The 21,053-nt window shown below is 49.5% G+C and overlaps 1 protein-coding gene across 3 annotated transcripts; it reads left to right on the forward strand.

The window, feature by feature from the left end:
- Window positions 1-12,075: 12,075 nt before the first annotated feature.
- C14H19orf12 (chromosome 14 C19orf12 homolog) lies at window positions 12,076-17,041 on the forward strand. 3 transcript variants are annotated; one of them, XM_077310290.1, is made up of 3 exons: window positions 12,076-12,258; window positions 15,304-15,473; window positions 16,129-17,041. In XM_077310290.1, the coding sequence occupies exons 2-3, from the start codon at window positions 15,314-15,316 to the stop codon at window positions 16,392-16,394; spliced, it is 426 nt and encodes a 141-aa protein (XP_077166405.1). In that variant the 5' UTR covers window positions 12,076-12,258; window positions 15,304-15,313; the 3' UTR covers window positions 16,395-17,041. The 3 variants fall into 3 exon arrangements, with proteins under 3 accessions (XP_077166405.1, XP_077166406.1, XP_077166403.1); XM_077310291.1 differs by lacking the exon at window positions 12,076-12,258 and adding an exon at window positions 12,439-12,461; XM_077310288.1 differs by lacking the exon at window positions 12,076-12,258 and adding an exon at window positions 12,719-12,863.
- The last annotated feature ends 4,012 nt before the right edge of the window (window positions 17,042-21,053 follow it).

Raw genomic sequence — 21,053 nt, forward strand, 5'->3', positions numbered from 1 at the left:
AGATAGCCTCGGCTGGAGTCTTAAACCTGCGATTCAGTGATGAAATACCGAAGCGACCACTAGGGGGACCCAGACAGGTACAGAAAAGGTGAAAGAGCAATGTGATACAGGCACACAAGCTAAACAATCCTCAGAGAGAGATAGAGAAAAACAGGGAGGAATGGTAAGAAGGGAAGCCTCCTCAGGCAGTAGAATCAACTGTCGGACAGCCAACATGCTCAAGCACCTCCCCTCCCCAGCCAGAACTTTGAATTAGTCATGAAGACTAGAAACTTTGAAAAGGGAACAATAAATCAAGATCTTAAGCCTGTTAGACAATGGAATTCCGAGGGCAGGGGTAAAGGAAGAGGCTGACTTTGTTTTGTCATATTGCCCTTAAAGAAATTCATAGCTGCAAAATACCGTAGCTTGCCCGTTCATTGCTCCCCGGTTCCTTTTATCTGAAGCAACAGATGATCTCTCTCTCGACACCTGACTTTTCAATCTGTTAACATTTGGTACCCGTGAAAGTTCGTACATTGCTGCAGATGCAGGATGCTGGAAAGAAAAACTGCAGGTCTGGTAGTGGTTAGTATTTCCAGCCATTTGTCAAGATTTGAGAGTACAGATTTCCTTGGGGGGAAATTAGTTCTTAAGTTTACAAAGTGCCTCAGCTGTAAATACCCATAAAAATGACAATTTGGTGGATCATATTTATTTTTAAGCGGGTCAAAGGACGCTAGAGTGTTCTACTACATAAATCTGTTGGGTAAGGTGCAGGATTTTTCATGCCTCCAACTCTGGGTCTGTAGAAGATGTACAAATACAGCCACCCAAGGACAAATAGCATGTGCATTGATCTCTGTATGGTCGTGTTTTCGCCTCTCCCACCAAGGACTGATGGATGCGTTAGACTTATCCCATGCCGGTTCGTTTCTGCTTGCTTTTGGCAGCTCAGATCTTCTTTATGGTAGAAATATTGTTGAATGATTTCTGTTTTTTCTTCCTCCCTTACAGTGGGAAATTCTGTTTACTTTAAAAATTAGCTGTCCTTGGCATAACAAATCCAATTTCCCAGCATAGAGGTGGGAGGCTTTACCGCAAGAAAAGGCACCATACAAATTGGCCCAAAGAAATCATATGGATTTATTTACAAATTGGTATCCTGTCTCTCTGCCCCTACAAGGGCCACCGAGGCAGCTTAACAATTTAAAACGTATACGTGATTTTACAAAATCACATCTTAACATCAATTGAGACCAATTCTCCCAGCATGCATCATGAAAACAATACATACATGGACACAAATTTAAAAAAAAAACACCGATTAAAACTAAGAAGGAGGGATCACTTGAAGGAATGCCAAAGAAAATGAAAAAGCCGGTAGAAGACAGCAACAGAAGGAGACAAACAGATCTCCTTCGGGAGAGAGTTCCGGAGCTTTGGTTCCATGACTGAGAAGGCCCCGACCCATCTTGCCTCCTGTCCCATCTCAGAAGGAGGGGCCACCCAAAGCGGAACCTCCAAAGATTATCATGGTGGTCGTGCAGGTTCACAAGGGAGTAGGTAGCCCTTCAGTACATCAAGAGAGAGAGTTTTGAATATACTTTCCAACTTTGGGCTTTTTGTCTCCCTTTAATTCCAACTGCAGGAAGTCTTCCCCGTTCAGGATTTCTCATGACAATGTTATATTGACTTTAGCAACAAACCCCAGCCTGGGATTTTTCACATCTGGTGCACAAATAAGTATGGGGAAGCAGTGGACTGTAATCTGGAGAACTGGGTTTGAATCCCTGCTCCTCCACATGTAGCCAGCTGGATGACCTTGGGCTAGTTCTCTTTGAGCAGTTCTGTTAGAGGCTGCAGGCTGTTCTCTTTGAGAAGTTCTGTTAGAGCTCTCTTAGCCCCGCCAACCCGAGAGGGCGTCTGTTGTGGGGAGAGGAAGGGAAAGACATTTTTGTAAGCTGCTATGGTACTCCTTCAGGTAGTGAAAAGTGGGGTATTGAAAAACCAGCTCTTCTTACCATGGCCAGCCTTGGCTGAGTCAATCTTGAGCCGGCTGCTGGGATCAAACTCCCAGACTCATGGTCAGAGCTTGAGACAGCATGTCGGCTGCCTTACCACCCTGCGCCACAAGAGGCTCTATTCATCAATACAGGCATTCATCAATACAGACTCCTAAAAACAGACTCCTGAAACAATAAAACCATGGCCATCAATACTCGAAATCTAACATACTACTTTCCATGCTGATAGGAAAGCCAGAGGCCCCTCCCGCACCCAAAATAATATCCTTTTGCTTCGCAATCTCTCTGCCACGATCCAGCATGCAGGACCCCGATGGATGTCCTTAAGTAAATCAAAACATTTTCTGTCTGCCAAAAGCGGTTTTACAAAAGCTTATTGTGTGTCATTCCCGGCGTCCCCCCGACGCCCCTTCCCCGTTTCTAGTGGTAAATCAAAAAAGTATCAGACCCATTCATCCCCTTTTTAAAGTAACGCCTCGCCTTTTGTGTAATTACCCCAGCCCAGTGGAAAGCTCCACGCACAGTAAATCTATTCCTTTAAAAGGTTTCACTTTAAGGACGGCGCTGACATAAATTGGCGGAGGGCAAATTTATTTATTTAATAGGTTTATTCTGTTAACCAGCCTGATCAACGTTCAGACTCGCTGCTTGTGTCGTTTGGCGGAATCCTCGCTAATGCCTCTGATTTATTTCCGCAGCGGAAATTTATGTCGGAAGTCCTGACTCCGTGCGAGACTCTGAGAAATTGGTGTATGGTGAGGATTGATTCTCATTACGAGCAGACACTTAACTCGTGTTTGGGAGACGTTGGGTGTCTGGACATGCCGTGGGAAGCCACGACCGTGGGAAGCAACACCGTGGGAATTAAGTGGGAACGCTGTGGGAAGCCACGACCAGCCACGGGGATCCCATGAAGTTCTACCTCTTGCGGCCTTCATGGCAAGAGATAAGCAGAAGTGTTTGCCATTATCTGCCTCTGCACAGCAACCCCAGCCTTCCTTGGTAGACAATCCTGTTGAACTTCCCAGGTCTGACAAGATTGGGCTAGTCTGAGGAATTAGGGCTAAGCATGAGAACTAATTGTCCTTCCTTCCAAGACAGCTCAACTCTTTGTCCGTCCGTCCGTCCGTCCGTCCTCCCTCCCTCCCTCCTCCCTCCCTCCCTCCCTCCCTCCCTTCCTTCCTTCCTTCCTTCCTTCCTTCCCTCCCTCCCTCCCTCCCTCCCTCCCTCCCTCCCTCCTTCCTTCCTTCCTTCCTTCCTTCCTTCCTTCCTTCCTTGCCTGTCTTCCTTCCTTGCCTGCCTTGGAGACTAGCTTGTGACATGGAGCCAACTGCCCAGAAAAGGTCAAGATGGCATTGATTTGAGCCACATCGACATCTGCAGGATGGACATCTGGCTGCATGGGGTGTGGTACTCGATTACAGCTGTTGGAGCATTGGCAGGAATTGGGCAGAACACCCGACACTTGGGATGGTATCAGCATGGAGCCAGATCCGTTTTGGGAAAACAGACCTGCCTCCCTGTTTTCTAGTGTGTGGGAATGTCCTTAAGAGATCTGGGGGTGAGGGCTTTCAAGTTGTGGTCATTGTATTCTAGTTGTGTTCATTTTCTTCCCAAATTTGAGAGCGATCACGTTTATTGGGGGCTTGCATGGGAGGGATCTCTCGCCTACACTGCCCTCTGCCGTCCCCTAAGCACTGGAGCAGCAATCTGTTCGTCATTCTTGCAGAAACCATTTTTTATCCTCTTTTTTTTACAAAAAAATCCCTTTATTTGTGACTCTCGGGGGTGTCTGTTCGAAAGCAGACAGCCTCCAGCTGGTGCAAGCTCGCAAGTGAAATGCTGCATTTTTTAGCAGTTCCCAAGTTATTTTTAGAAAGCATCTTCAGTTTTTCCAATAAATTCAGACAGGGAAGGGTCTTAATTATTATTATTTTTTTTAATGAAAAGAATGAACAATGCAGGAACTGACAAGGCAGCACGCTTGGGGGGGTGGGAAGTGGTTAGGGATATTGGGGAGAGTTAATTCTATAGTCCTTTGGGGTCATATCACTTGAAATGACTTCATCTGAGAAAGGGAGATTTGACTTTTGAAATTAGCATCATGAAGTGCTCTCTGCCCACTGGTGGAAGGTGTGTGTGTGTGGGGGAGGGGGGGTTGGGTCCTGGAGATTTGGGGATGGAGCCTGGAGAGGACACAGAACTCAGAGGGGTTGTTGTTGTTGTTAGGTGCAAAGTCGCGTCCGACCCATTGCGACCCCATGGACAATGATCCTCCAGGCCTTCCTGTCCTCCACCATTCCCCAGAGTCCATTTAAATTTGCACCGACTGCTTCAGTGGCTCCATCCAGCCACCTCATTCTCTGTCGTCCCCTTCTTCTTCTTTTGCCCTCAATCGCTCCCAGCATTAGCCTCTTCTCCAGGGAGTCCTTCCTTCTCATGAGGTGGCCAAAGTATTTGAGTTTCATCTTCAGGATCTGGCCTTCTAAGGAGCAGTCAGGGCTGATCTCCTCTAGGACTGACCAGTTTGTTCGCCTTGCATTGCAGTCCAAGGGACTCGCAAGAGTCTTCTCCAGCACCAGAGTTCAAAAGCCTCAATTCTTTGATGCTCGGCCTTCCTTATGGTCCAACTCTCGCAGCCATACATTGCAACTGGGAATACCATAGCCTTGACTAAACGCACTTTTGTTGGCAGGGTGATGTCTCTGCTTTTTAGGATACTGTCAAGATTTGCCATAGCTTTCCTCCCCAGGAGCAAGCGTCTTTTAATTTCTTTGCTGCAGTCCCCATCTGCAGTGATCTTGGAGTCCCAGAAAATAAAATAAAATCTGTCACTACCTCCATTTCTTCAGTGGGGTACAATGCCATACAATACACCCTCCAAAGCCCCTGTTTCCTGCAGGAGAACCAATCTCTGTAGTCTGGAGATGGGCTGGAATTCTGGGGGATCCCCAGGTCCCTCCTGGAGGCCGGCATCCCTACCTGAAAACATACTTTGGAAATCTTGTTGGTCTAAGATGGAATTGGACTGGAATCATATTCTTCTATGGCAAACTGACAGCTATCCACCTCAAACTAATTTTCTACACACACTGAGTTTTAATCTTTTAGCATAAGCTGTTCAACTGTCCTTGTCATCTGGCTCAGAGGCAATGCGAATCAGGCTCTGGGGAGACCTCTCTCTCAGCATTTTGCTTCCCTCAGCTTGCCCACCTGCCAAACAGGGGTGACAGCATCCTATTTTATGGGGCTGTTTGTGAGGATCTGAAATGCCGTAAATCTGAATAACTTTGAATGCTAAATTCCGTGCAAATACAACGAAGACGATCGCTTGGTAATCAGTTCTCGGAAGCTAAGCAGGGTGAGTCCTTGAAAACGGAGACCACCAGGAAACACTCTGCAGAAGCAGGCCACAGCAGTCCACCTCTGCTTCTCACTCGCCCGGAAAGCCCTTTGCTGGGGTCGCCAGAAAAAGAAGAGCTGCCGTTTGCTGGCAGGGGGCTCCTGGGAATTGTAGTCCATGGAGATCTGGAGGGCCGCAGTTTGACTACCCCTGCTTTGCATTACGCAGAGGAGTCCCAGAGAGCCTTACAAGCACCTCTTCCCTTTCCTCTTCCCACAACAGACACCCTGTGAGGGAGGTGGGGCTGAGTGACAGAACTACCCTTCGAGAACAGCCCTAAGACTAGCTCAAGGTCACCCAGCTGGGCATATGGGGAGGAGGAGCGGGGAATCACACCCGGTTTTCCAGATTAGAGTCTGCCACCCTTAGCCACCACACCAACAGCACCTTGATGATACTTTAGAATAAAAATTCCCTGAACACTGTGGCTTGTGCAGAGACATTCCAGCCTGCTGCCCTTCTAGATTGCATACGCAGGTTTCAGATGGAGATTATGTCCAAATGGAGTTTGTTTTCCCCGAATTTAAACTGCTTAGGGGACTCCTTCTGCAGCTGCCTCTCTGGAAGCATTTCATGAGCTCTAGCACACCCTAGTGAAATTGAGCAGTTAGAGAAGAGAAGCAGGATTTCAGGCGGCTCTCCACAAACTACAGTGTCTTTATTCCTAGGATGCGGAATTCCTAACGGGCAAGAAGGAAATTTATTTGGGCTATTTTTGATTTGGTTAAAGCTTTTTTTGTAAGCCATGTTTGTCCCCCACTGAAGGGCGGGGGAGTGAGACCTGATAAATAAATTGTAGCAACAGCTGTAATCTACAGAGGGGGAAGGGGGGCACTGGAAATCTCCCAACATTACAACTGATCCCAAATGAGCCGCTAGTAAGCAGAGATCCACAAAAGCTCCTCCCTTGCCACAAATTTTGTTAGACTTGTTGCTTCTGGACACATGCTGTTTTCAACTGATCCCGAGACTACGGAGATCATTTCCTTTGGAGAAAATAGCTGCTTTAGGGGGTGGAGTCTGGTGCACAAGGAAGTGTCATCTCAGTTCAGTCTGGATCAATGGTGCAGCCTCTTGTGGCACAGAGTGGTAAGGCAGCCATCTGAAAGCTCTGCCCATGAGGCTGGGAGTTCAATCCCAGCAGCCGGCTCAAGGTCGACTCAGCCTTCCATCCTTCCGAGGTCGGTAAAATGAGGACCCAGCTTGCTGCTGGGGGGTAAACGGTAATGACTGGGGAAGGCACTGGCAAACCACCCCGTATTGAGTCTGCCATGAAAACGCTGGAGGGCGTCACCCCAAGGGTCAGACATGACCCGGTGCTTGCACAGGGGATACCTCTCTTCTAGTTTATCCTCACAACAAGCCTGCGAGGGAGGCTAGGCTGAGAGTGGGATACCTTTACCTTTACCTTTTTAGGCCAGGGGCAGTCAACCTGTGGTCCTCCAGATGTTCATGGACTACAATTCCCATGAGCCCCTCCACGGAATTGTAGTCCATGAACATCTGGATGACCACAGGTTGACTACCCCTGCATTAGGCCACACTGGGAAAGTCTGGGGTCTTGTACTCACCAAAGACTACCGTGGACCACCATGAAATTTAAAAATCCTCGCTGAAGTCGACAGCCTACCTGTAGCGTTGCAGCATTTTGGTTTGAGTGCTTAGCTCCGTGAATTTTGTATTTTAAAAAATTTAAATGGATATTGTATTATATATCACTAACCAAGGGAGAGAACAACTTGGGGCCTTTCTTAGGCTGAGCTTGCTCCCGCGGCAGGAATTGGATTTCACGCCAAAAACCGAGGAGGTGGGCTCGAGCCGGAAACCCGGACCAAGCAAAACGGAAGGATTCCTAAGAAGGTTTATGCCTCCCTTTCAAAATCCTTCTAACAATGTTCCATTCATCCCTAATGATCCCCCCACGGTAAGAGGGAAGCATTACTCTGGCCTATTATATTCCTGCCTTTGTATGCGGGGCGATTAGCTCGGAAGGTGGGGGGGGGGGGTTAGGGGCAAATTGCCAGTGTGTCACCAGCTCTTGCCCACGTGGGGTTTGGCCTCATTGTCGGAGAGGCAGAACCACGAGTGGGATAGGAACGCCATTCCTGCCAAATTCGCGCCACACGGGAGAGCTCTCCGAGGTGCGCAAAACACTTTTCATCGCCAATCCCCTCCTGCACTTTATGCCGCGCCTGGTACAGTGACTCCATTGTCTGCAAGGCATTATCTGAAGTGGCTTTCTCCTCCTAGTGCTCGGGCCCTGTAATCCCCTCGCTGGCTGCTGTCGTCGTGAGAACCTTTGCGGTCTCAGATTTGTTGCTCGAACTCTCCGGCAGAAGGAACAGGCCTGTGATCCTCCTGCTATGGAGACTGTGGGGGGGGGGGGGGGAGGAAGAAGAGAAACAACCCCCTTTCTCTCTCCCCCCCTCTCTTCAGTGGAGTTTCTAATTTGTTGCTTCCATGGTACTCTGTTCTCTGTGCTTGTACTCCACGTTATCTTCTCTCCCCTGTGGATTTTCCACAAAGCATTCTGGGAACGTTAGCCTGGGAGAGGAAAATTAATACCGGCTCGCCGATGTTTGCCTAGCATGCACTTGCAAGGCGCATCATAACTGCATGCAAAGGGAGACATCTACTGTTTGATAGATAGTAGAGGAGGGCATTTAGTTATTCATGTCATCGACCCCCTGAAGCTGGTGAGCGATCAGGCCGGCACCAAGAGGGACAATGGGCAAAACTGGTTGCAAGGATGCATTGGAAAGATTACAGATCAGATGGATGGAGAGTTTGTAAGGCAAAGCTTGGAAGATTCAGTGGCTGGAGAAGCTCGCCTAAGAGAAGGACTGAAGGCTAGCTTTGTTCCTGAAGTGCTAGCTTTCTCTGTGCAGAGAGTTCCTCATGAACCAGGTTGCCATCTCTGAGTTGGGAAAGTCCTAGAGATTTAGGTGGGATAGACGTTGGGGAAGGTGGGATTTGAGAAGGGGTATAATGACAAGCTTGAACTGAATGTGGAAAAGCAAGGACATAAGCCTGATTACCAAATGGAGATTTCCAATAGCCACATCGCTGTGAAAGTTGGATGATGAAAAAAATCAGACAGGAGGAGAGGCGATTTATTTGAACTCTGGTGCTGGAGAAGGCTTCTGCAGATTCCATGGACAGCAAAAGTCATGAACAAGGAAATACTACAGTGCATAAAGCGGGATCTATCCAGGAACCAACCAGATTTCCAGGGGAGGGACTTTCGAGAGTCAAAACTCCCTTGGTCAGATCCGTGTCCAACAAATGGAGCTTTGGCTTTCGAAAGCTTGTACCCTGCCGAACATCTGGTGCTAGGGGACTCAATATGGGATGCATGGATAGCATTGCAGCAGAACACCAGTTGCGATTTGAACATCAGGATGAGAAAACAAGCAATCCCTTTCACCTGTGAGGAAGCCCGGGCTCCTGATCCATTGAGCATCGGAATCAGTGCCTTTCGATTGATATGGTCATTCCTGGAAGTCGGTCGGTAGTCAGCAGGATACAAAATGTAGTTGTCACACTTTCCTTTGCCACCTTCCCCATGGCCTGTGAAAACAACAACCGACAGCGATGTGTCAGAATAATTCGGATCAGAAGGTTTTGAGCCGTTTGAGGGCCAGAAACAACTTTGGCCAGATTCAGTGCATTAACACTGTTAAGTGATGGATGCGGTTTGGTTCTGATTTTGAAACCTTTCATCTGCGTATAAACTTCTAGTCATCTGTTTCCCACGAGACACATCCCACTCACTTGAAAACTTCCAGATGTTCCGATAAATCACAGATGTCCCCGTTCTCCAGATAACTCTGCAAACCGACACAACTTTTTTGGATATACACTATCAGCAGTTCTAGAAGAACAGTCGTAACATACTCGGGAGGGTAACAGCGAATAGAAATTGGTTCGACATGAATAAATTATATAACCCTGTACAAGGGTTTCTGTAGAGACTCCTTAAGGTAGCTTGCATTTTGAAGCTTGCAATGATTTGTTAAGATTCGTTAAATGCCATTTTGTGACTGCTTCCTCTACTTTTCCACTTCTTTACAGATTTGGGGTAGGCTGGCGTAGAGGGAAAGACGATCTATTTAAGTCTTTTCCCTTAAGTGACTCTCTGGGAAGAAACTGGCAGCCCAATTTTTTAAAAATTGTGCCGAGAAAAAAACAAACAGATTGCCCAACAATTTCCCTGTGGCATTAAAAACAGAGGGAAGGGGAGTGGCAATTTTCAGCAAGTGACATGGAAGGAAAGTTACATCAGACTGTGTACACCAGCCTTTTCCAAACTTTTGACCGTGGGGAGCCCCTGAAATAATTTCTCGGGCTTCAGGGAGCCCCGGAAGTGATGTCAGCTGACCACGCCTCCCTGCCACGCCCCCAGGAAGTGACGTGTCACCAGAAGTGTCATCACCACCTGTTAACAGGTAGGCTTGAGGAGGACTGAAGGGGTGGAAACAGAAGGTGGTTCAAACAGGAAGTAGGTGTGCAAGCTCCGCCCCCTCCCCAGCACAGAAATCACAAGAGAAATTCGCACTTGAGGGGTGGGCAATGGAAGCAGGAGCCAAATCTGTTAAGGCAGGAGTCAAAGGCTACGGACCCCCTCTGGAACTCTCGCAGACCCCTGAACTTCTGCAGACTCCAGGTTGGGAATCCCTGATCTACACCTGCTTTAAGTAGCAACCCCTGGGTCCCCTTCCACTGCATTTTATTTTAAAGCAGAACTACACATAACGCTGAGTTCTGCCCTAAGTTTGCTTTACAACGGAGTGGACTGTAAGTTCTGTCCTGAGTTTATTTACAAGTTCAGAACAATGGAAACCACCCTCCTGGGAGGAGGGGGCAAAGAATCTGAACAGAGACTTAGTATTTTTATCTATGGTTACTGATTTCCTGCCCCCACGCATTTCCTCTGTGCTGGAATCTAGCTGATTACAATGTGCATTGTACTTTAGGAGCCTTGTGAGTGGGATAAAAGGAGGACTCAGGGATTTCCCTTCACCGAGGGAGCTGATACTCTGAAAGGCTTGTGGGTCTCCATACAGAAGCAGGCCACGGCAAGCCACCATGGTTCTGCCTCTTCTCCGGAGCAGAAGCCACGAGAGAACTCAGGCTTGGGAGGAGGGGAGGGGGAGCAATTGCAGCTGTGCCATTAAAGCTGGACAGGAAAGACCACAGACCCCCTCTAGAGCTCCTGGTAGCCTTCAGGGGTCAGCAGACTCCTGGTTGGGAATTCCTGCACTTGGGAATTTTGGTCCTCAGAACAGAGCCTTCTAGCAATCCTCACCCACTCTCTTGTTGATAATGAGGTTACCCTGTTACACCCTGGGTCTTTCCCGCTGCTCCTGTGGAACTGCGGCCCAGAAGGGAGCAGGCAAGCACCTACCTCAGGGTCTTCCCACCAAGGCTGTAAGGTAGGCCTGTTTAAAAGGACTTAACAAGGCAGCTTGAAATCTCCAGCTTGTTCTAATTATTTTAACAAGTGACTTCTGTATTGCATGTATTTTTGTTACCCCGCTTTGAGTCCCACACATGGCAGGAGAAAGCTGTAGATAAATATACCCAATCCCCTGAGATGCTTTTTAGGACTTCCTAAAGCTGTATCAAAGATATTACAGGGCCGCCAGATCTTAATGTGGCCACCAGATGGGGCTCTTTGTGTAATAAACGCAATCTCAGAAGGCCTTTTCCGGCCTGCATCCTTTGGTGTCAGGTGTCAGGAGGTGACCCTGGCAACCAAGATGAAGATAATTCATAGACTAGTATTCTCCAGTACTAGGAGAGACAGCGTGGTGTAGTGGTTAAGGGCGGCGGCCTCTAATCTGGCAAGCCAGGTTTGATTCTCACTCCTACACATGCAACCTGCTGGGTGAGCTTGGGCCAGTCATAGAGCTGTTCTCATAGAGCAGTTCTGTTAGAGCTCTCTCACCATGACTGACCTCAGAGGGCTGTTGGGGGGAGAGGAAGGGAAAGGTATTCGTAAGCCGCTTTTGGGACTCCTTTGGGTAGTGAAAAGTGGGGTATATATAAAAAAAAAACCCTCAGCTCTTCTCCTCCATGTATGGCAAGTTGGAGAATAGAGGCTGGTGGGAGGAAAGTTAAAATGTAGAAGAAGAGTTGGTTTTTATACCCAGCTTTTCACTGCCCGAAGGAGTCTCAAAGCGGCTTACCATCTCCTTCCCTTCCTCCCCCCACAACAGACACCCCATGAGGTTGGTGGGGCTGAGAGAGCTCTGAAATAAACAGCTCTATGAGAACAGGACTATCAGGCCTGTGATGAGCCCAGCTGGCTGCACGTGGAGGAGCGGGGAATCAAACCTGGCTCACCAGATTAGAAGCTGCCGCTTTTAACCACTAGAGTCTAGCAAACGCTGGCAGGGGCTCATGGGAATTGTCGTCCATGAACATCTGGAGGACCACAGGTTGACTACCCCTGCTGGCTTTTCCATGTAGTGCTGGAAAAGTTTTACAGATACCACAATCTGACTCCTTTCTGTGTTCTTCCTGTTCTCTTTAAAGGCCAGGAAGCGTCCCCAGGAAACAAAGTAACAACACTGTTTTCCAAGGAGGCCTGCGGACCTCAGGCCTCTGAGCAGTTCCAGCTACTATCTTGCGAGCTGCTGCAATTCTGTCCCCTAAGAAAGGTTACCAACTCCTGCCTCCCAACAGGGCTCATACGTAGGAGATGTTCAACTGGTGAAGCTGTCCAAGCAGAGCAAACCTTTCCTCGCATATTTGCTGCCACGGGGGAGCTTAACCGGAAAGAAAAGTGGCCTCCCCAGAGCTGCCACTTGATCACTCTTGCACGAATCGACCAGCAGCACCCAGGTAAGGCAAAGTCTTTGCCAATCAGAGCTGCCTTCGAAGTGGGCGTTCACAAGGCAGAGCCATTTCCCCTTAAAGCTACAAATAACAGAAAGCGGGAGAAGTTTGAAAGCTGGCAAGGAAACTGGGCTTTCGCGAGTCCCCTGGATGTGTGGTTACCAACCTCCAGGCGGGGCCAGGAGACCTTTGATTTCCAGACGTTAGAGGCGAGTTCCTCCAGAGAACGTGCCAACTTTGGAGGAGGGGGTGGGGTGACCTGGGTGGCATCATATTCCCTCCCCCCAAACTCTGCCCTCCCCGTTCTCTCCAAGAATTCCCGGAGTTGGCAACCCCCGCACCCCCAGGCTCCTGCTTCATTTGGGCGGCGGCAGCGTCCACACGCCCCTTCTGGACTGAGAAGCCCGCATTTCTCCCCGTCGCGGCTGGGTCCTGCTCGGGCCCGGATTGCAGCGAGGCGAGCGGGACCCGCCCCTCCGGCTCCGCGCTTCGCCCGCCCTCTGACGCGGCCCTCCTGCCGCCTGACCCCGGTCGCGCTGCGGCTGCTGGGGCGGCCTCCGGGAGGCACCGCGGCGGCCCGGGCGAGGCGAAGCGAGGCGCTCCGCCCCGAGGTAGGAAGGCCGGGCGGGCGGGCGGCCGGGAAGGAGGGAGGCCCGGCCTCGCGGGGAACCGGCGTCGGGCTGCCTTTCCTGGAGCGCCCTCGGGGTTGAGCGCGGCGCACGGAGCGCCGCTCGGGAGGGAGCCCAAGCACAGACCGGAGGTGGCGGGAAGGACCTTGGAGGGGGACCCAGCATCGACTCCGCCGTGCAGCGGAGCGTGCGTGGATCGGGGATCCTGGCCTGATTCCGGCGGAGAGGAGAACCGGGGAGAGAGAGATCAAGTAGGGTCCAGTCCAGGCAGAATAGCCAGTTGGCCGTAAGAGCGGCGACCTCTAAATCTGGCGAGCCGGGTTTGATTCCCCGCCCCTCCTCCGCATGCGGCTAGCTGGGTGACCTTGGGTCAGTCACAGTCCTGATAGAGCTGTTTCTGACCCAGCAGTCCTGTCAGAGCTCACAGGGGAGAGTAAGGCAAGGCGACTGTAAGACTCCTTTGGGAAATGAAAAGCGGGGTATAAAAACCAACTCTCCTTCAGTTTGGAGCCAGACCGTGACTCAGGTGTTAAATCTGTGGGTTCAGGGGAGCACGGACACCGGAAATGATTTCAGCCCTTTATTGGGCCCCCAGCATGGAGCAGGGAAAGAGCAAGATTGAACCAAGAAACCCACAACCAATCCCAATTCATATACAGGAGCCCCCACAATAGATCTTCCCACCAGGGTGCCCTATTGGTCAGTTTCACTTTCAACTGACTGGATTGGGCAGAGTGATCTTGGTCAATTACCCTGCAAGCTTACAACCCTGCCTTGAACCACAAGCTTGGTCCTCAGCAGATCTACAGACACAACACAGGGCAAACGGTTTTGCAGTTTTGCTGATCACCACTAGAATATGCTGATGCTGGACTTAGTGCCGACATCCGATTGGCGTAGCCCGTTGTTGCACAAAACTCCTGAGCTTGCAGGGTCCCCTGGACTTTATGTGCCACCCTTGTCAATTAATTCTGGATGGGGGAATCTAAAATCAGGAGGGGCTGGTGGGTTTCTAGGCAGATGTGCATGTAAAGCTGGTTGTGCACCCAGGGATATTATCAGGCGAAGAGCAGCCATGCCTGCCTGCAATTTTAAGAATGTTAATCTTTTGGAGAACTAGAGCAGAAGGCATATAATGTTGCTCCTTCCGGAGGACCATAGAGGGCTGAAGGCCTGAAACAATGGCACTCTGCCTCACAGTGAGATGACAGTCTTGTGACTATCCCATGAGTCATAAGGAGGATCGCTTCAAAGGGCAATCCATCGGTGGAATGTTTTGCAGGCAGTTACATTGGTAGTAAATGGAGAATGTTTTTTCTAGGAGAAAGGCTGGTGGAATAAAATGGGACTTCTGAGGAAACCAGCCTCACACCACGCAACTATTGACAACAAAAATTACACTGGGGGGGCTGGGGGCTCAGAAATCATGGCCTAGCCTTCTTCTTGGTTTGCTAGTTTTCTGTGTGGGAAGTGATGGTTGTTTTTTAGTTAATAGGATCAGTCCATCATATTTGAAGGATGGTCTCTTTCCAGATGGACGTCCTACAGCCAACCCCACCATTAGGCTCATCTGTCTCACATAAGCCAGAGCCAGGGCCCGTTCTATCATGGCTGTAGATCTGTGGAAGAGACTTGGGACCCCAAAGTCTAGATCAGAGGTAGTCTAACTGCGGCCCCCCAGATGTCCATGGACTACAATTCCCACAAGGCTTGTGGAAATTGTAGTCCATGGACATCTGGAGGGCCGCAGTTTGACTACCCCTGGTCTAGATGTCCTCCAAATATAAATATTCAAATGATGTTAACATTGATTGTGCACAACTTATAGAGTTAAAAATTCAGCAATATAGACAAAACCCATAAGGCTAATCATTGAATTCACAAAATACGCACCGTACAACAGGAGACCTACAATAACAGACCTAATGCGTTTCGACCCCAAAATGGGTCTTCCTCAGAGCTGCCTTGGAACACAAGGAAAGGGTGGGAGAGACATGTTTTAAAAAAAATAAACAGCCCACGTGCAACCTGAGCTGGTTCAGCTCATAAACCGATTTGCCACTTTATTTTTTTTATATGTCACTTTTCTCCCCGACGGGCATCCAAAGCATCTGACAACATAATTTCTCTCCCTTCTGCTTTATGGTCACCATCCCTGCAAGGCAGATTAGGTTGAGGGCATCGGAGGGACCCAAAGCGACCTTTCAAGATTTCATGGTAAAGCGGGGACTTCAACCAGGGTCCCCCAGATCCCAGTCTGGGAGAATTGTAACCATGACCCTACACCGGCTTTCGTCCCATTCCATTCAGAGAACGCCAAACGCGGCATGTAGGACGGTTGAACCCAATTCCACCTGGGCTACCTGTGGCACGTTGCACATTTATCTTGCAACTGTTAAAGCAAACGTCTCTTTCAAACCAGGGGAGGCAAGATGCCAATCAACGTGAACGACGTGATGCAGCTCCTGTGCCGCGTATCCGAAGAGCAGAAAATGAAGGCGGCCTTCCGCCATTCCGGACGCGGTGCCCTGGTTGCCGGGGCGACTGCTTTTGTTGGAGGCCTAGTAGGAGGCCCGCCTGGCATTGCTGTAGGTGAGTGAACAATCCCTGATGAAAAGGAATCCTTGTTAAGTAGAAGGTGCTGAAGAGAGTGACAGGGATGATCCGGGGCTGGGGACCAAGCCCTGTGAGGAAAGGCGGAAGGACTTGGGAATGTTCCGCCTGGAAAAGAGGAGGTGGAGAGGGGACAGAACTGCTATCCTGAAGTTTTTGAAAGGTTGTCCCTTGGAGAAGGGCAAGGAACGTTTCCTGATGGCAGCAGAGGGGAGGACCCGCAGTAATGACTTTAAACTACGTGCAGAACAATACTGGATAGATATAAGGGGTGGGGGGGGGGAATTCACAATCAGAATAGTTCAGCAGTAGAATTGTCTACCTAAGAAGGTGGTGAGCTTTCCCTCACTGGCAGTCTTCAAGTAGCGTCAGGACAGATAATTATCCTGAATGCTTTAGGCCAGTGTTGATCCCCAAAAAAGGCTATGCAGGTGACCACAGGATCTACAGGGACAAAAGCCACAAGGAGCGGAGACTTCTGATAAGGAGTGGGATTGGGCAAGGTTGAGTGAAAAGGGGGGCTGGATCCAACCCAGCTTCAGCATAGTGGTTGGTTGCGTGAACCTGGATGGTGGTCTCCATGAGACCGTTCTTTCTTGTTGGGTCTTGATGCATCTCTGTGTTGTTCTTCTAGGCGGGGCTGTAGGAGGCCTGCTCGGTGCCTGGATGACCTCCGGACAGTTCAAGCCCATCCCTCAGATAATCATGGAACTGCCCCCCATTGAGCAGCAGCGGCTTTACGATGATGCTTACGCCGTCATTAGTAATTTAGACTGGACTGACATGGCCCAGCTGACGGCCCTGGTCATGGGGAACACAGCCGTGCAGCAAAGATTGCTAGGTGTGCTGATGAACTATCTCACAACGGAGCTACGGGCAGAGATCCGGTACGGGGACTAGATGCTTCCAAGATTGCCTGCGTGGACTTTTTAGCCTAGAACATTTTAGCCTATCAGGAGCCCTGATTTCACAGTAGGAGCAGGAGAGTCCCGCAAAGAATAAAAGATCCTTTCTTTCCCTCTCCCACACCTTGAAACAGCAGCACACAACTCACTCATGTGTGTCTGGCCTGGTGACGTCCTCCCTTTTCTTGTGGCTCTCCTGTTCCCTTGTCCTGCCCTTATTCTCTGTGCTGCTCCAGCAAAGGCTGGCATCTCAGTGGAGCACTTGTGATCACTGGCAATAGTGCATAGATCCCATGTTCTCTCACGGTGGTGCCTTTAGAATGGCTGGGTAGAACTACCGATGACTGCTGGGACCCATGATCTCACCACTATCAGATGACCCTGGGGAATCGTCACTGGGCAGAACTGGCCATTCTAACATTTTGTCCACATAACACTACCCCGGGGTAAACCACAGTGCTTGTATGGGTGGGTGTGAATTCGATATCTGCGATGTCTGTTTTTGCCTTGCCCCTGAACTGTGTGCTGAGCCACCGGAGTGCCCCCAAACGACCTCTGTAAACCTACTTGAAATGACGCCTCTCAGATCGCCTGAACCTGCCGACCTCTTGTGTTGTGGAAGACATAAAAGAGTATGATGTGTTTTGTGGGGTTCTGAGTTACCTGAGACCCACGGCAACCAGACAGGGCTTTCCTGTCGAGCTCACTTTTGGAGGCGCAGACATGGGGTTGGCATGACGCATGAGTGCTTCAGAACTGGAATTCCATTCTTTCAAGAGGCATTTGAAGATAAGGTTGCCAAGGGAAATACTTGGAGATTTGGGGGCAGAGCCTGGGGAAGACCCTCAGCGAGGTATAATGCGATAGAATTCACCGAGAGCCAGCTTGGCGTAATGGTTAAGAGTGGCAGCTTCTCATCTCCAGAGCCGGGTTCGATTCCCCGCTCCTCCACGTGCAGCCAGCTGGGTGGCCTTGGGCTCGACGCAGTCCTGTTAGAGAACATTCAAAAAGATTAGAGACCAGTCACAGTCTAGTTAGAGAACCTTCAAGAGGAGTTTTCACCATGAATGCATATTTGTGCATTCACAAGTTCAGAACATGGGACTCTGATCTCCTCACAGACGCTAATTTCCTGACCCCAAGCATTTCCCGTCTGCTCTGACCCAGCTGATTACTACGTGCCCTGTACCTCTGCAGACCAGTAAGAACACCCATTTGATAGCCGTGGACATAGCAGAGATCCTTTGCCTAGCACAGGCTTTCTCATTCCGGGTTTCATGACTTTATTAAGCATTGACTTATTAAGCATTGACTTAATAGAGAGAAAGAGATAAGATCTTGGTTTCCGGCATGGAACCCAAGCCCATTTCCGATAACTGAATGATCAACCAGAAGGCTGTAATCTTTCCCTTAAACCCTGCTCGATCACCCGCTGCCCTTTCAGAGCCATGGGGCTGAATCGAATGTCCTGATCTACAGCAGGGATGCACCCGCGTCACCAAAATTAATCAAGAATATATACGAGAGTGAGAGCTCCTGTATTTCGGTGTGTGTGACAGCAGAGTAGGGAAGGATATTGCTGTCGTTTCAGGACAATTGGGCTGCGTGGGAAGTGACCTAGGGCTTCCCAGTCCAGTCCCTCCAAAATGTTGCCATTGAAATATTACTTTCCCACCCCAGCTTAGTGATCCATATATTTTTTTTGTTTACTTCTCCCTAATGGCTGGAATCTGAGGAGCGAGCTGCATGTTTGGGCCACACAGAAACCCACCTGGAGCCTCAGCATCCTGCCTTCTGGCTGTTGTAGCCTTCCCCTCCTGCCTCTCTGCTGCATAATGCCCTTACCAGGAGCCTGGCACGCTGGCGTTGTCTTGGCAACCGAGAAGCTCCGCGCCAGCCGCGGTCGGGCACCGCTCAGGAAGAGCTGGTGCAGGGAGCTGCCTGTATTTCTACCCGGAAACCATCTGTCCCACCCGTGGTTACTAACCTGACTGACTTGAGCAGAATTTGCACAGGCAGATGGTCTGAGGATTGGGAAGGATGTTTGATGGCATGGTGGTGGCAGTGGTGGGGCACTAAGCAGAACTCTCTTCCCCCCCCCATTTTCTTTGGGCAGCCTGCTTCACAGACAGGTGAGAAGTTACCTGGTTGTAAGAAGGCTGCTGAGCAGTGGAACTGGGGAAGAAAGTGGGTTTTTTTTTTTAAGTTTGATTTGGGTGGATTTCTAATTGAAACGCACCATCTAGTGGCATAAAGGGAAAGTGATTTTCCTCTTTCGGCAACATGTTGCTAAGCGGGGTTGATTAGAGTCCCCAGAGGGGCGGGGTTAGGGGAGGGAAGAGAGCTCAGCAAGGTGCAAAGAGGCCTCCGTACAAAGCTACTGTTTGCGCCAATGGGGCTGGTCTCTGTGCTTTGGGAGTCGGCTGTAATTCTGCAGGCCTCACCTGGAGGCTGATAGCAAAACCATCAAGCGGCTCAGTATCAATGCAACAAGCGGAACAAAATCCTGAGCGGAGGCGAAACAAGGTACGCCCAATGCGAATGCTCAAATAGTAAAACAGAATATGGATTCTTGACTGTGTTTCTCTGTTTACATTCCTCAGTGTGGGCTCGTTTGAGTCGTCACCAAAACGCCGTCCAGATAACCATTCGCTTTCAAGTAACGTTCATCAGTGGTAAAGAGAATGGAGGAAATCAGCACGTCCCTTAATTCATTCTTCAGAATGTCGTCTGTTTAGCTAATCAATAATCACAGTGGCTCTGTCATCAGGAGCTCTTTTCCCACAAAAGCAGGGGTAGTCAAACTGTGGCCCTCCAGATGTCCATGGACTACAATTCCCAGGAGCCCCTGCCAGCATTCGCTGGCAGGGGGCCCCTGGGAATTGTAGTCCATGGACATCTGGAGGGCAGCAGTTTGACTACCCCTGCACAAAAGAATCTGTTCTCAGGGGGACCTGCTTTCAAATCAACCACAAGCCTATAACTCAGTCGATTTCCTTCGGTGAATTCACCACCGATGAAAGTTATCTTGAAAAGGATTGGTTATCCGGACAGCGTCCTGGTGAAGGTTCAAATGCGTCCGCCCTGAGGAAAATTAACAACAGAGAAACACGGTCAAGAATTCAAGTTTTGTTTCACTATTTAAGTGTGTATATTGAGTACACTTTGTTCCACCTCTGCTCAGGATTTTGTTTAGCTTGTTGTCTCACTTGGAGGTTGGCATCCCTAACAACAAGTATGGATCCTGGCAACCACTTGCTTCTTTCCCGCAATCAACTGCCAATCTAAGCTTTTTGTCCACGGCATTGGAGAAGGAGGTGTTTCAAAAGTCACCAGACTGTACACCTTTATGTCGCTGTTAATGATGCACATTACCCTCGCCTCTTTGGAAGAAATGCAGGTTAAAAATGTAATTGGTTCCATTTTACTATCATGGCTTCATTGCCTGTTCCGATTTAATCCAATCTCTTCTCTCTCACACCTCCTGCTACACCAAACACCCAAATGACACCTGCCCCCTAAGAAAAGTCAGAATAATTTTCACTTTGGAATTAAATCCATTTTGCCACTAATTAGAACATGAGCTTTCATCTTTGCAGATCAAGAGACTACCCCAAAAATAATCATCAGTGGCTGTTCTCCAACGTACACACATTTCATTGTTTAATTGCTGTTACCACTCTGCTAATACCTCTTATTAAGTTTGATTTACGAGCCCTGCCAATGCACCTGAGAGATAAAGCATGAATTCAACCTAAACATTGCAATCAAAGGGGAAGGGGAAATGAACCCAAGATGGGTTGAGGGATCTGAAGACCAGCATCCCCCAATGAAGAACTTCAGAGAATTCTGGCAGGAAATCGCAGAATTAGAAGTTCCCCATAGGTGGGAATCTGTCAGGGACTCAGACAGTCAGGTAATTTTCTTATTTGAGTCACTGGCAGATCTCCTACCTTAGCCTGAGCTGGTCAGAACTAGGAAGCTAAACAGGGGTGACCATAGTTAGCAGTTGGATGAGAGACCACCAAGAAAGACAGGGATTGCAATGCAGAAGCTAGTAATGTAGGACTACCAAATCCCTCTGGGTAGCCAGCAGGGGCTCGGGGGGGGGGGCTTACAGGGAGCAGGAAGGTTAGTCCCATGTTTCAGCATGACGTGGAAGTGACATAGGCAGGTCAGAGATGTTGAGAGTGATGCTCTGGTTTTGGGGCAAAAACTCTATGGTAGAAGCTCATGTCCACCAAGGTATGCCTCCATAAGAAAAAGAAGGGGAACATGGAGAGGGGAAGAGGGGGATCAGTATTTAGGCTGCCATGTCTTCAACCATAGGCCTGGCAGAAGAGTACCGTTTTACAGGCTCTGCGGATCTCTGACAGTTCCATCAGGGCTTGGATCTCAGCTGGGAGCTTATTCCACCAGGCTGGGGCCGGGTCTGAAAAGGCCAATCTTCTCTTGGCGCTGAATGACTTCACATCAAGGAGTTGATGTTTGTCACCAGAATGGTCAGAGCCAGTATGGTGCAGTGAGCAGAGGGTCGGGCTAAGATCGGGGAGACCCTGCTACAAATCCCCAGTCTGCCACGGAGGTTGGCAGGGTGGCCTTGGGCCAGTCATGATCTCTTGGCCTCACAGGACAAAATGGCGGATAGGAAAAC

Source organism: Paroedura picta, chromosome 14, assembly GCF_049243985.1.
Source record: "Paroedura picta isolate Pp20150507F chromosome 14, Ppicta_v3.0, whole genome shotgun sequence".
Classification (NCBI taxonomy): domain Eukaryota; kingdom Metazoa; phylum Chordata; class Lepidosauria; order Squamata; family Gekkonidae; genus Paroedura; species Paroedura picta.

Coding starts and splice junctions, on each gene's coding strand:
- C14H19orf12 (XM_077310290.1), top strand. CDS start 15,314: ATGCCAATCAACGTGAACGACGTGATGCAGCTCCTGTGCCGCGTATCC. Junction 15,474..16,128: donor CCCGCCTGGCATTGCTGTAG/GTGAGTGAACAA, acceptor TTGTTCTTCTAG/GCGGGGCTGTAGGAGGCCTG.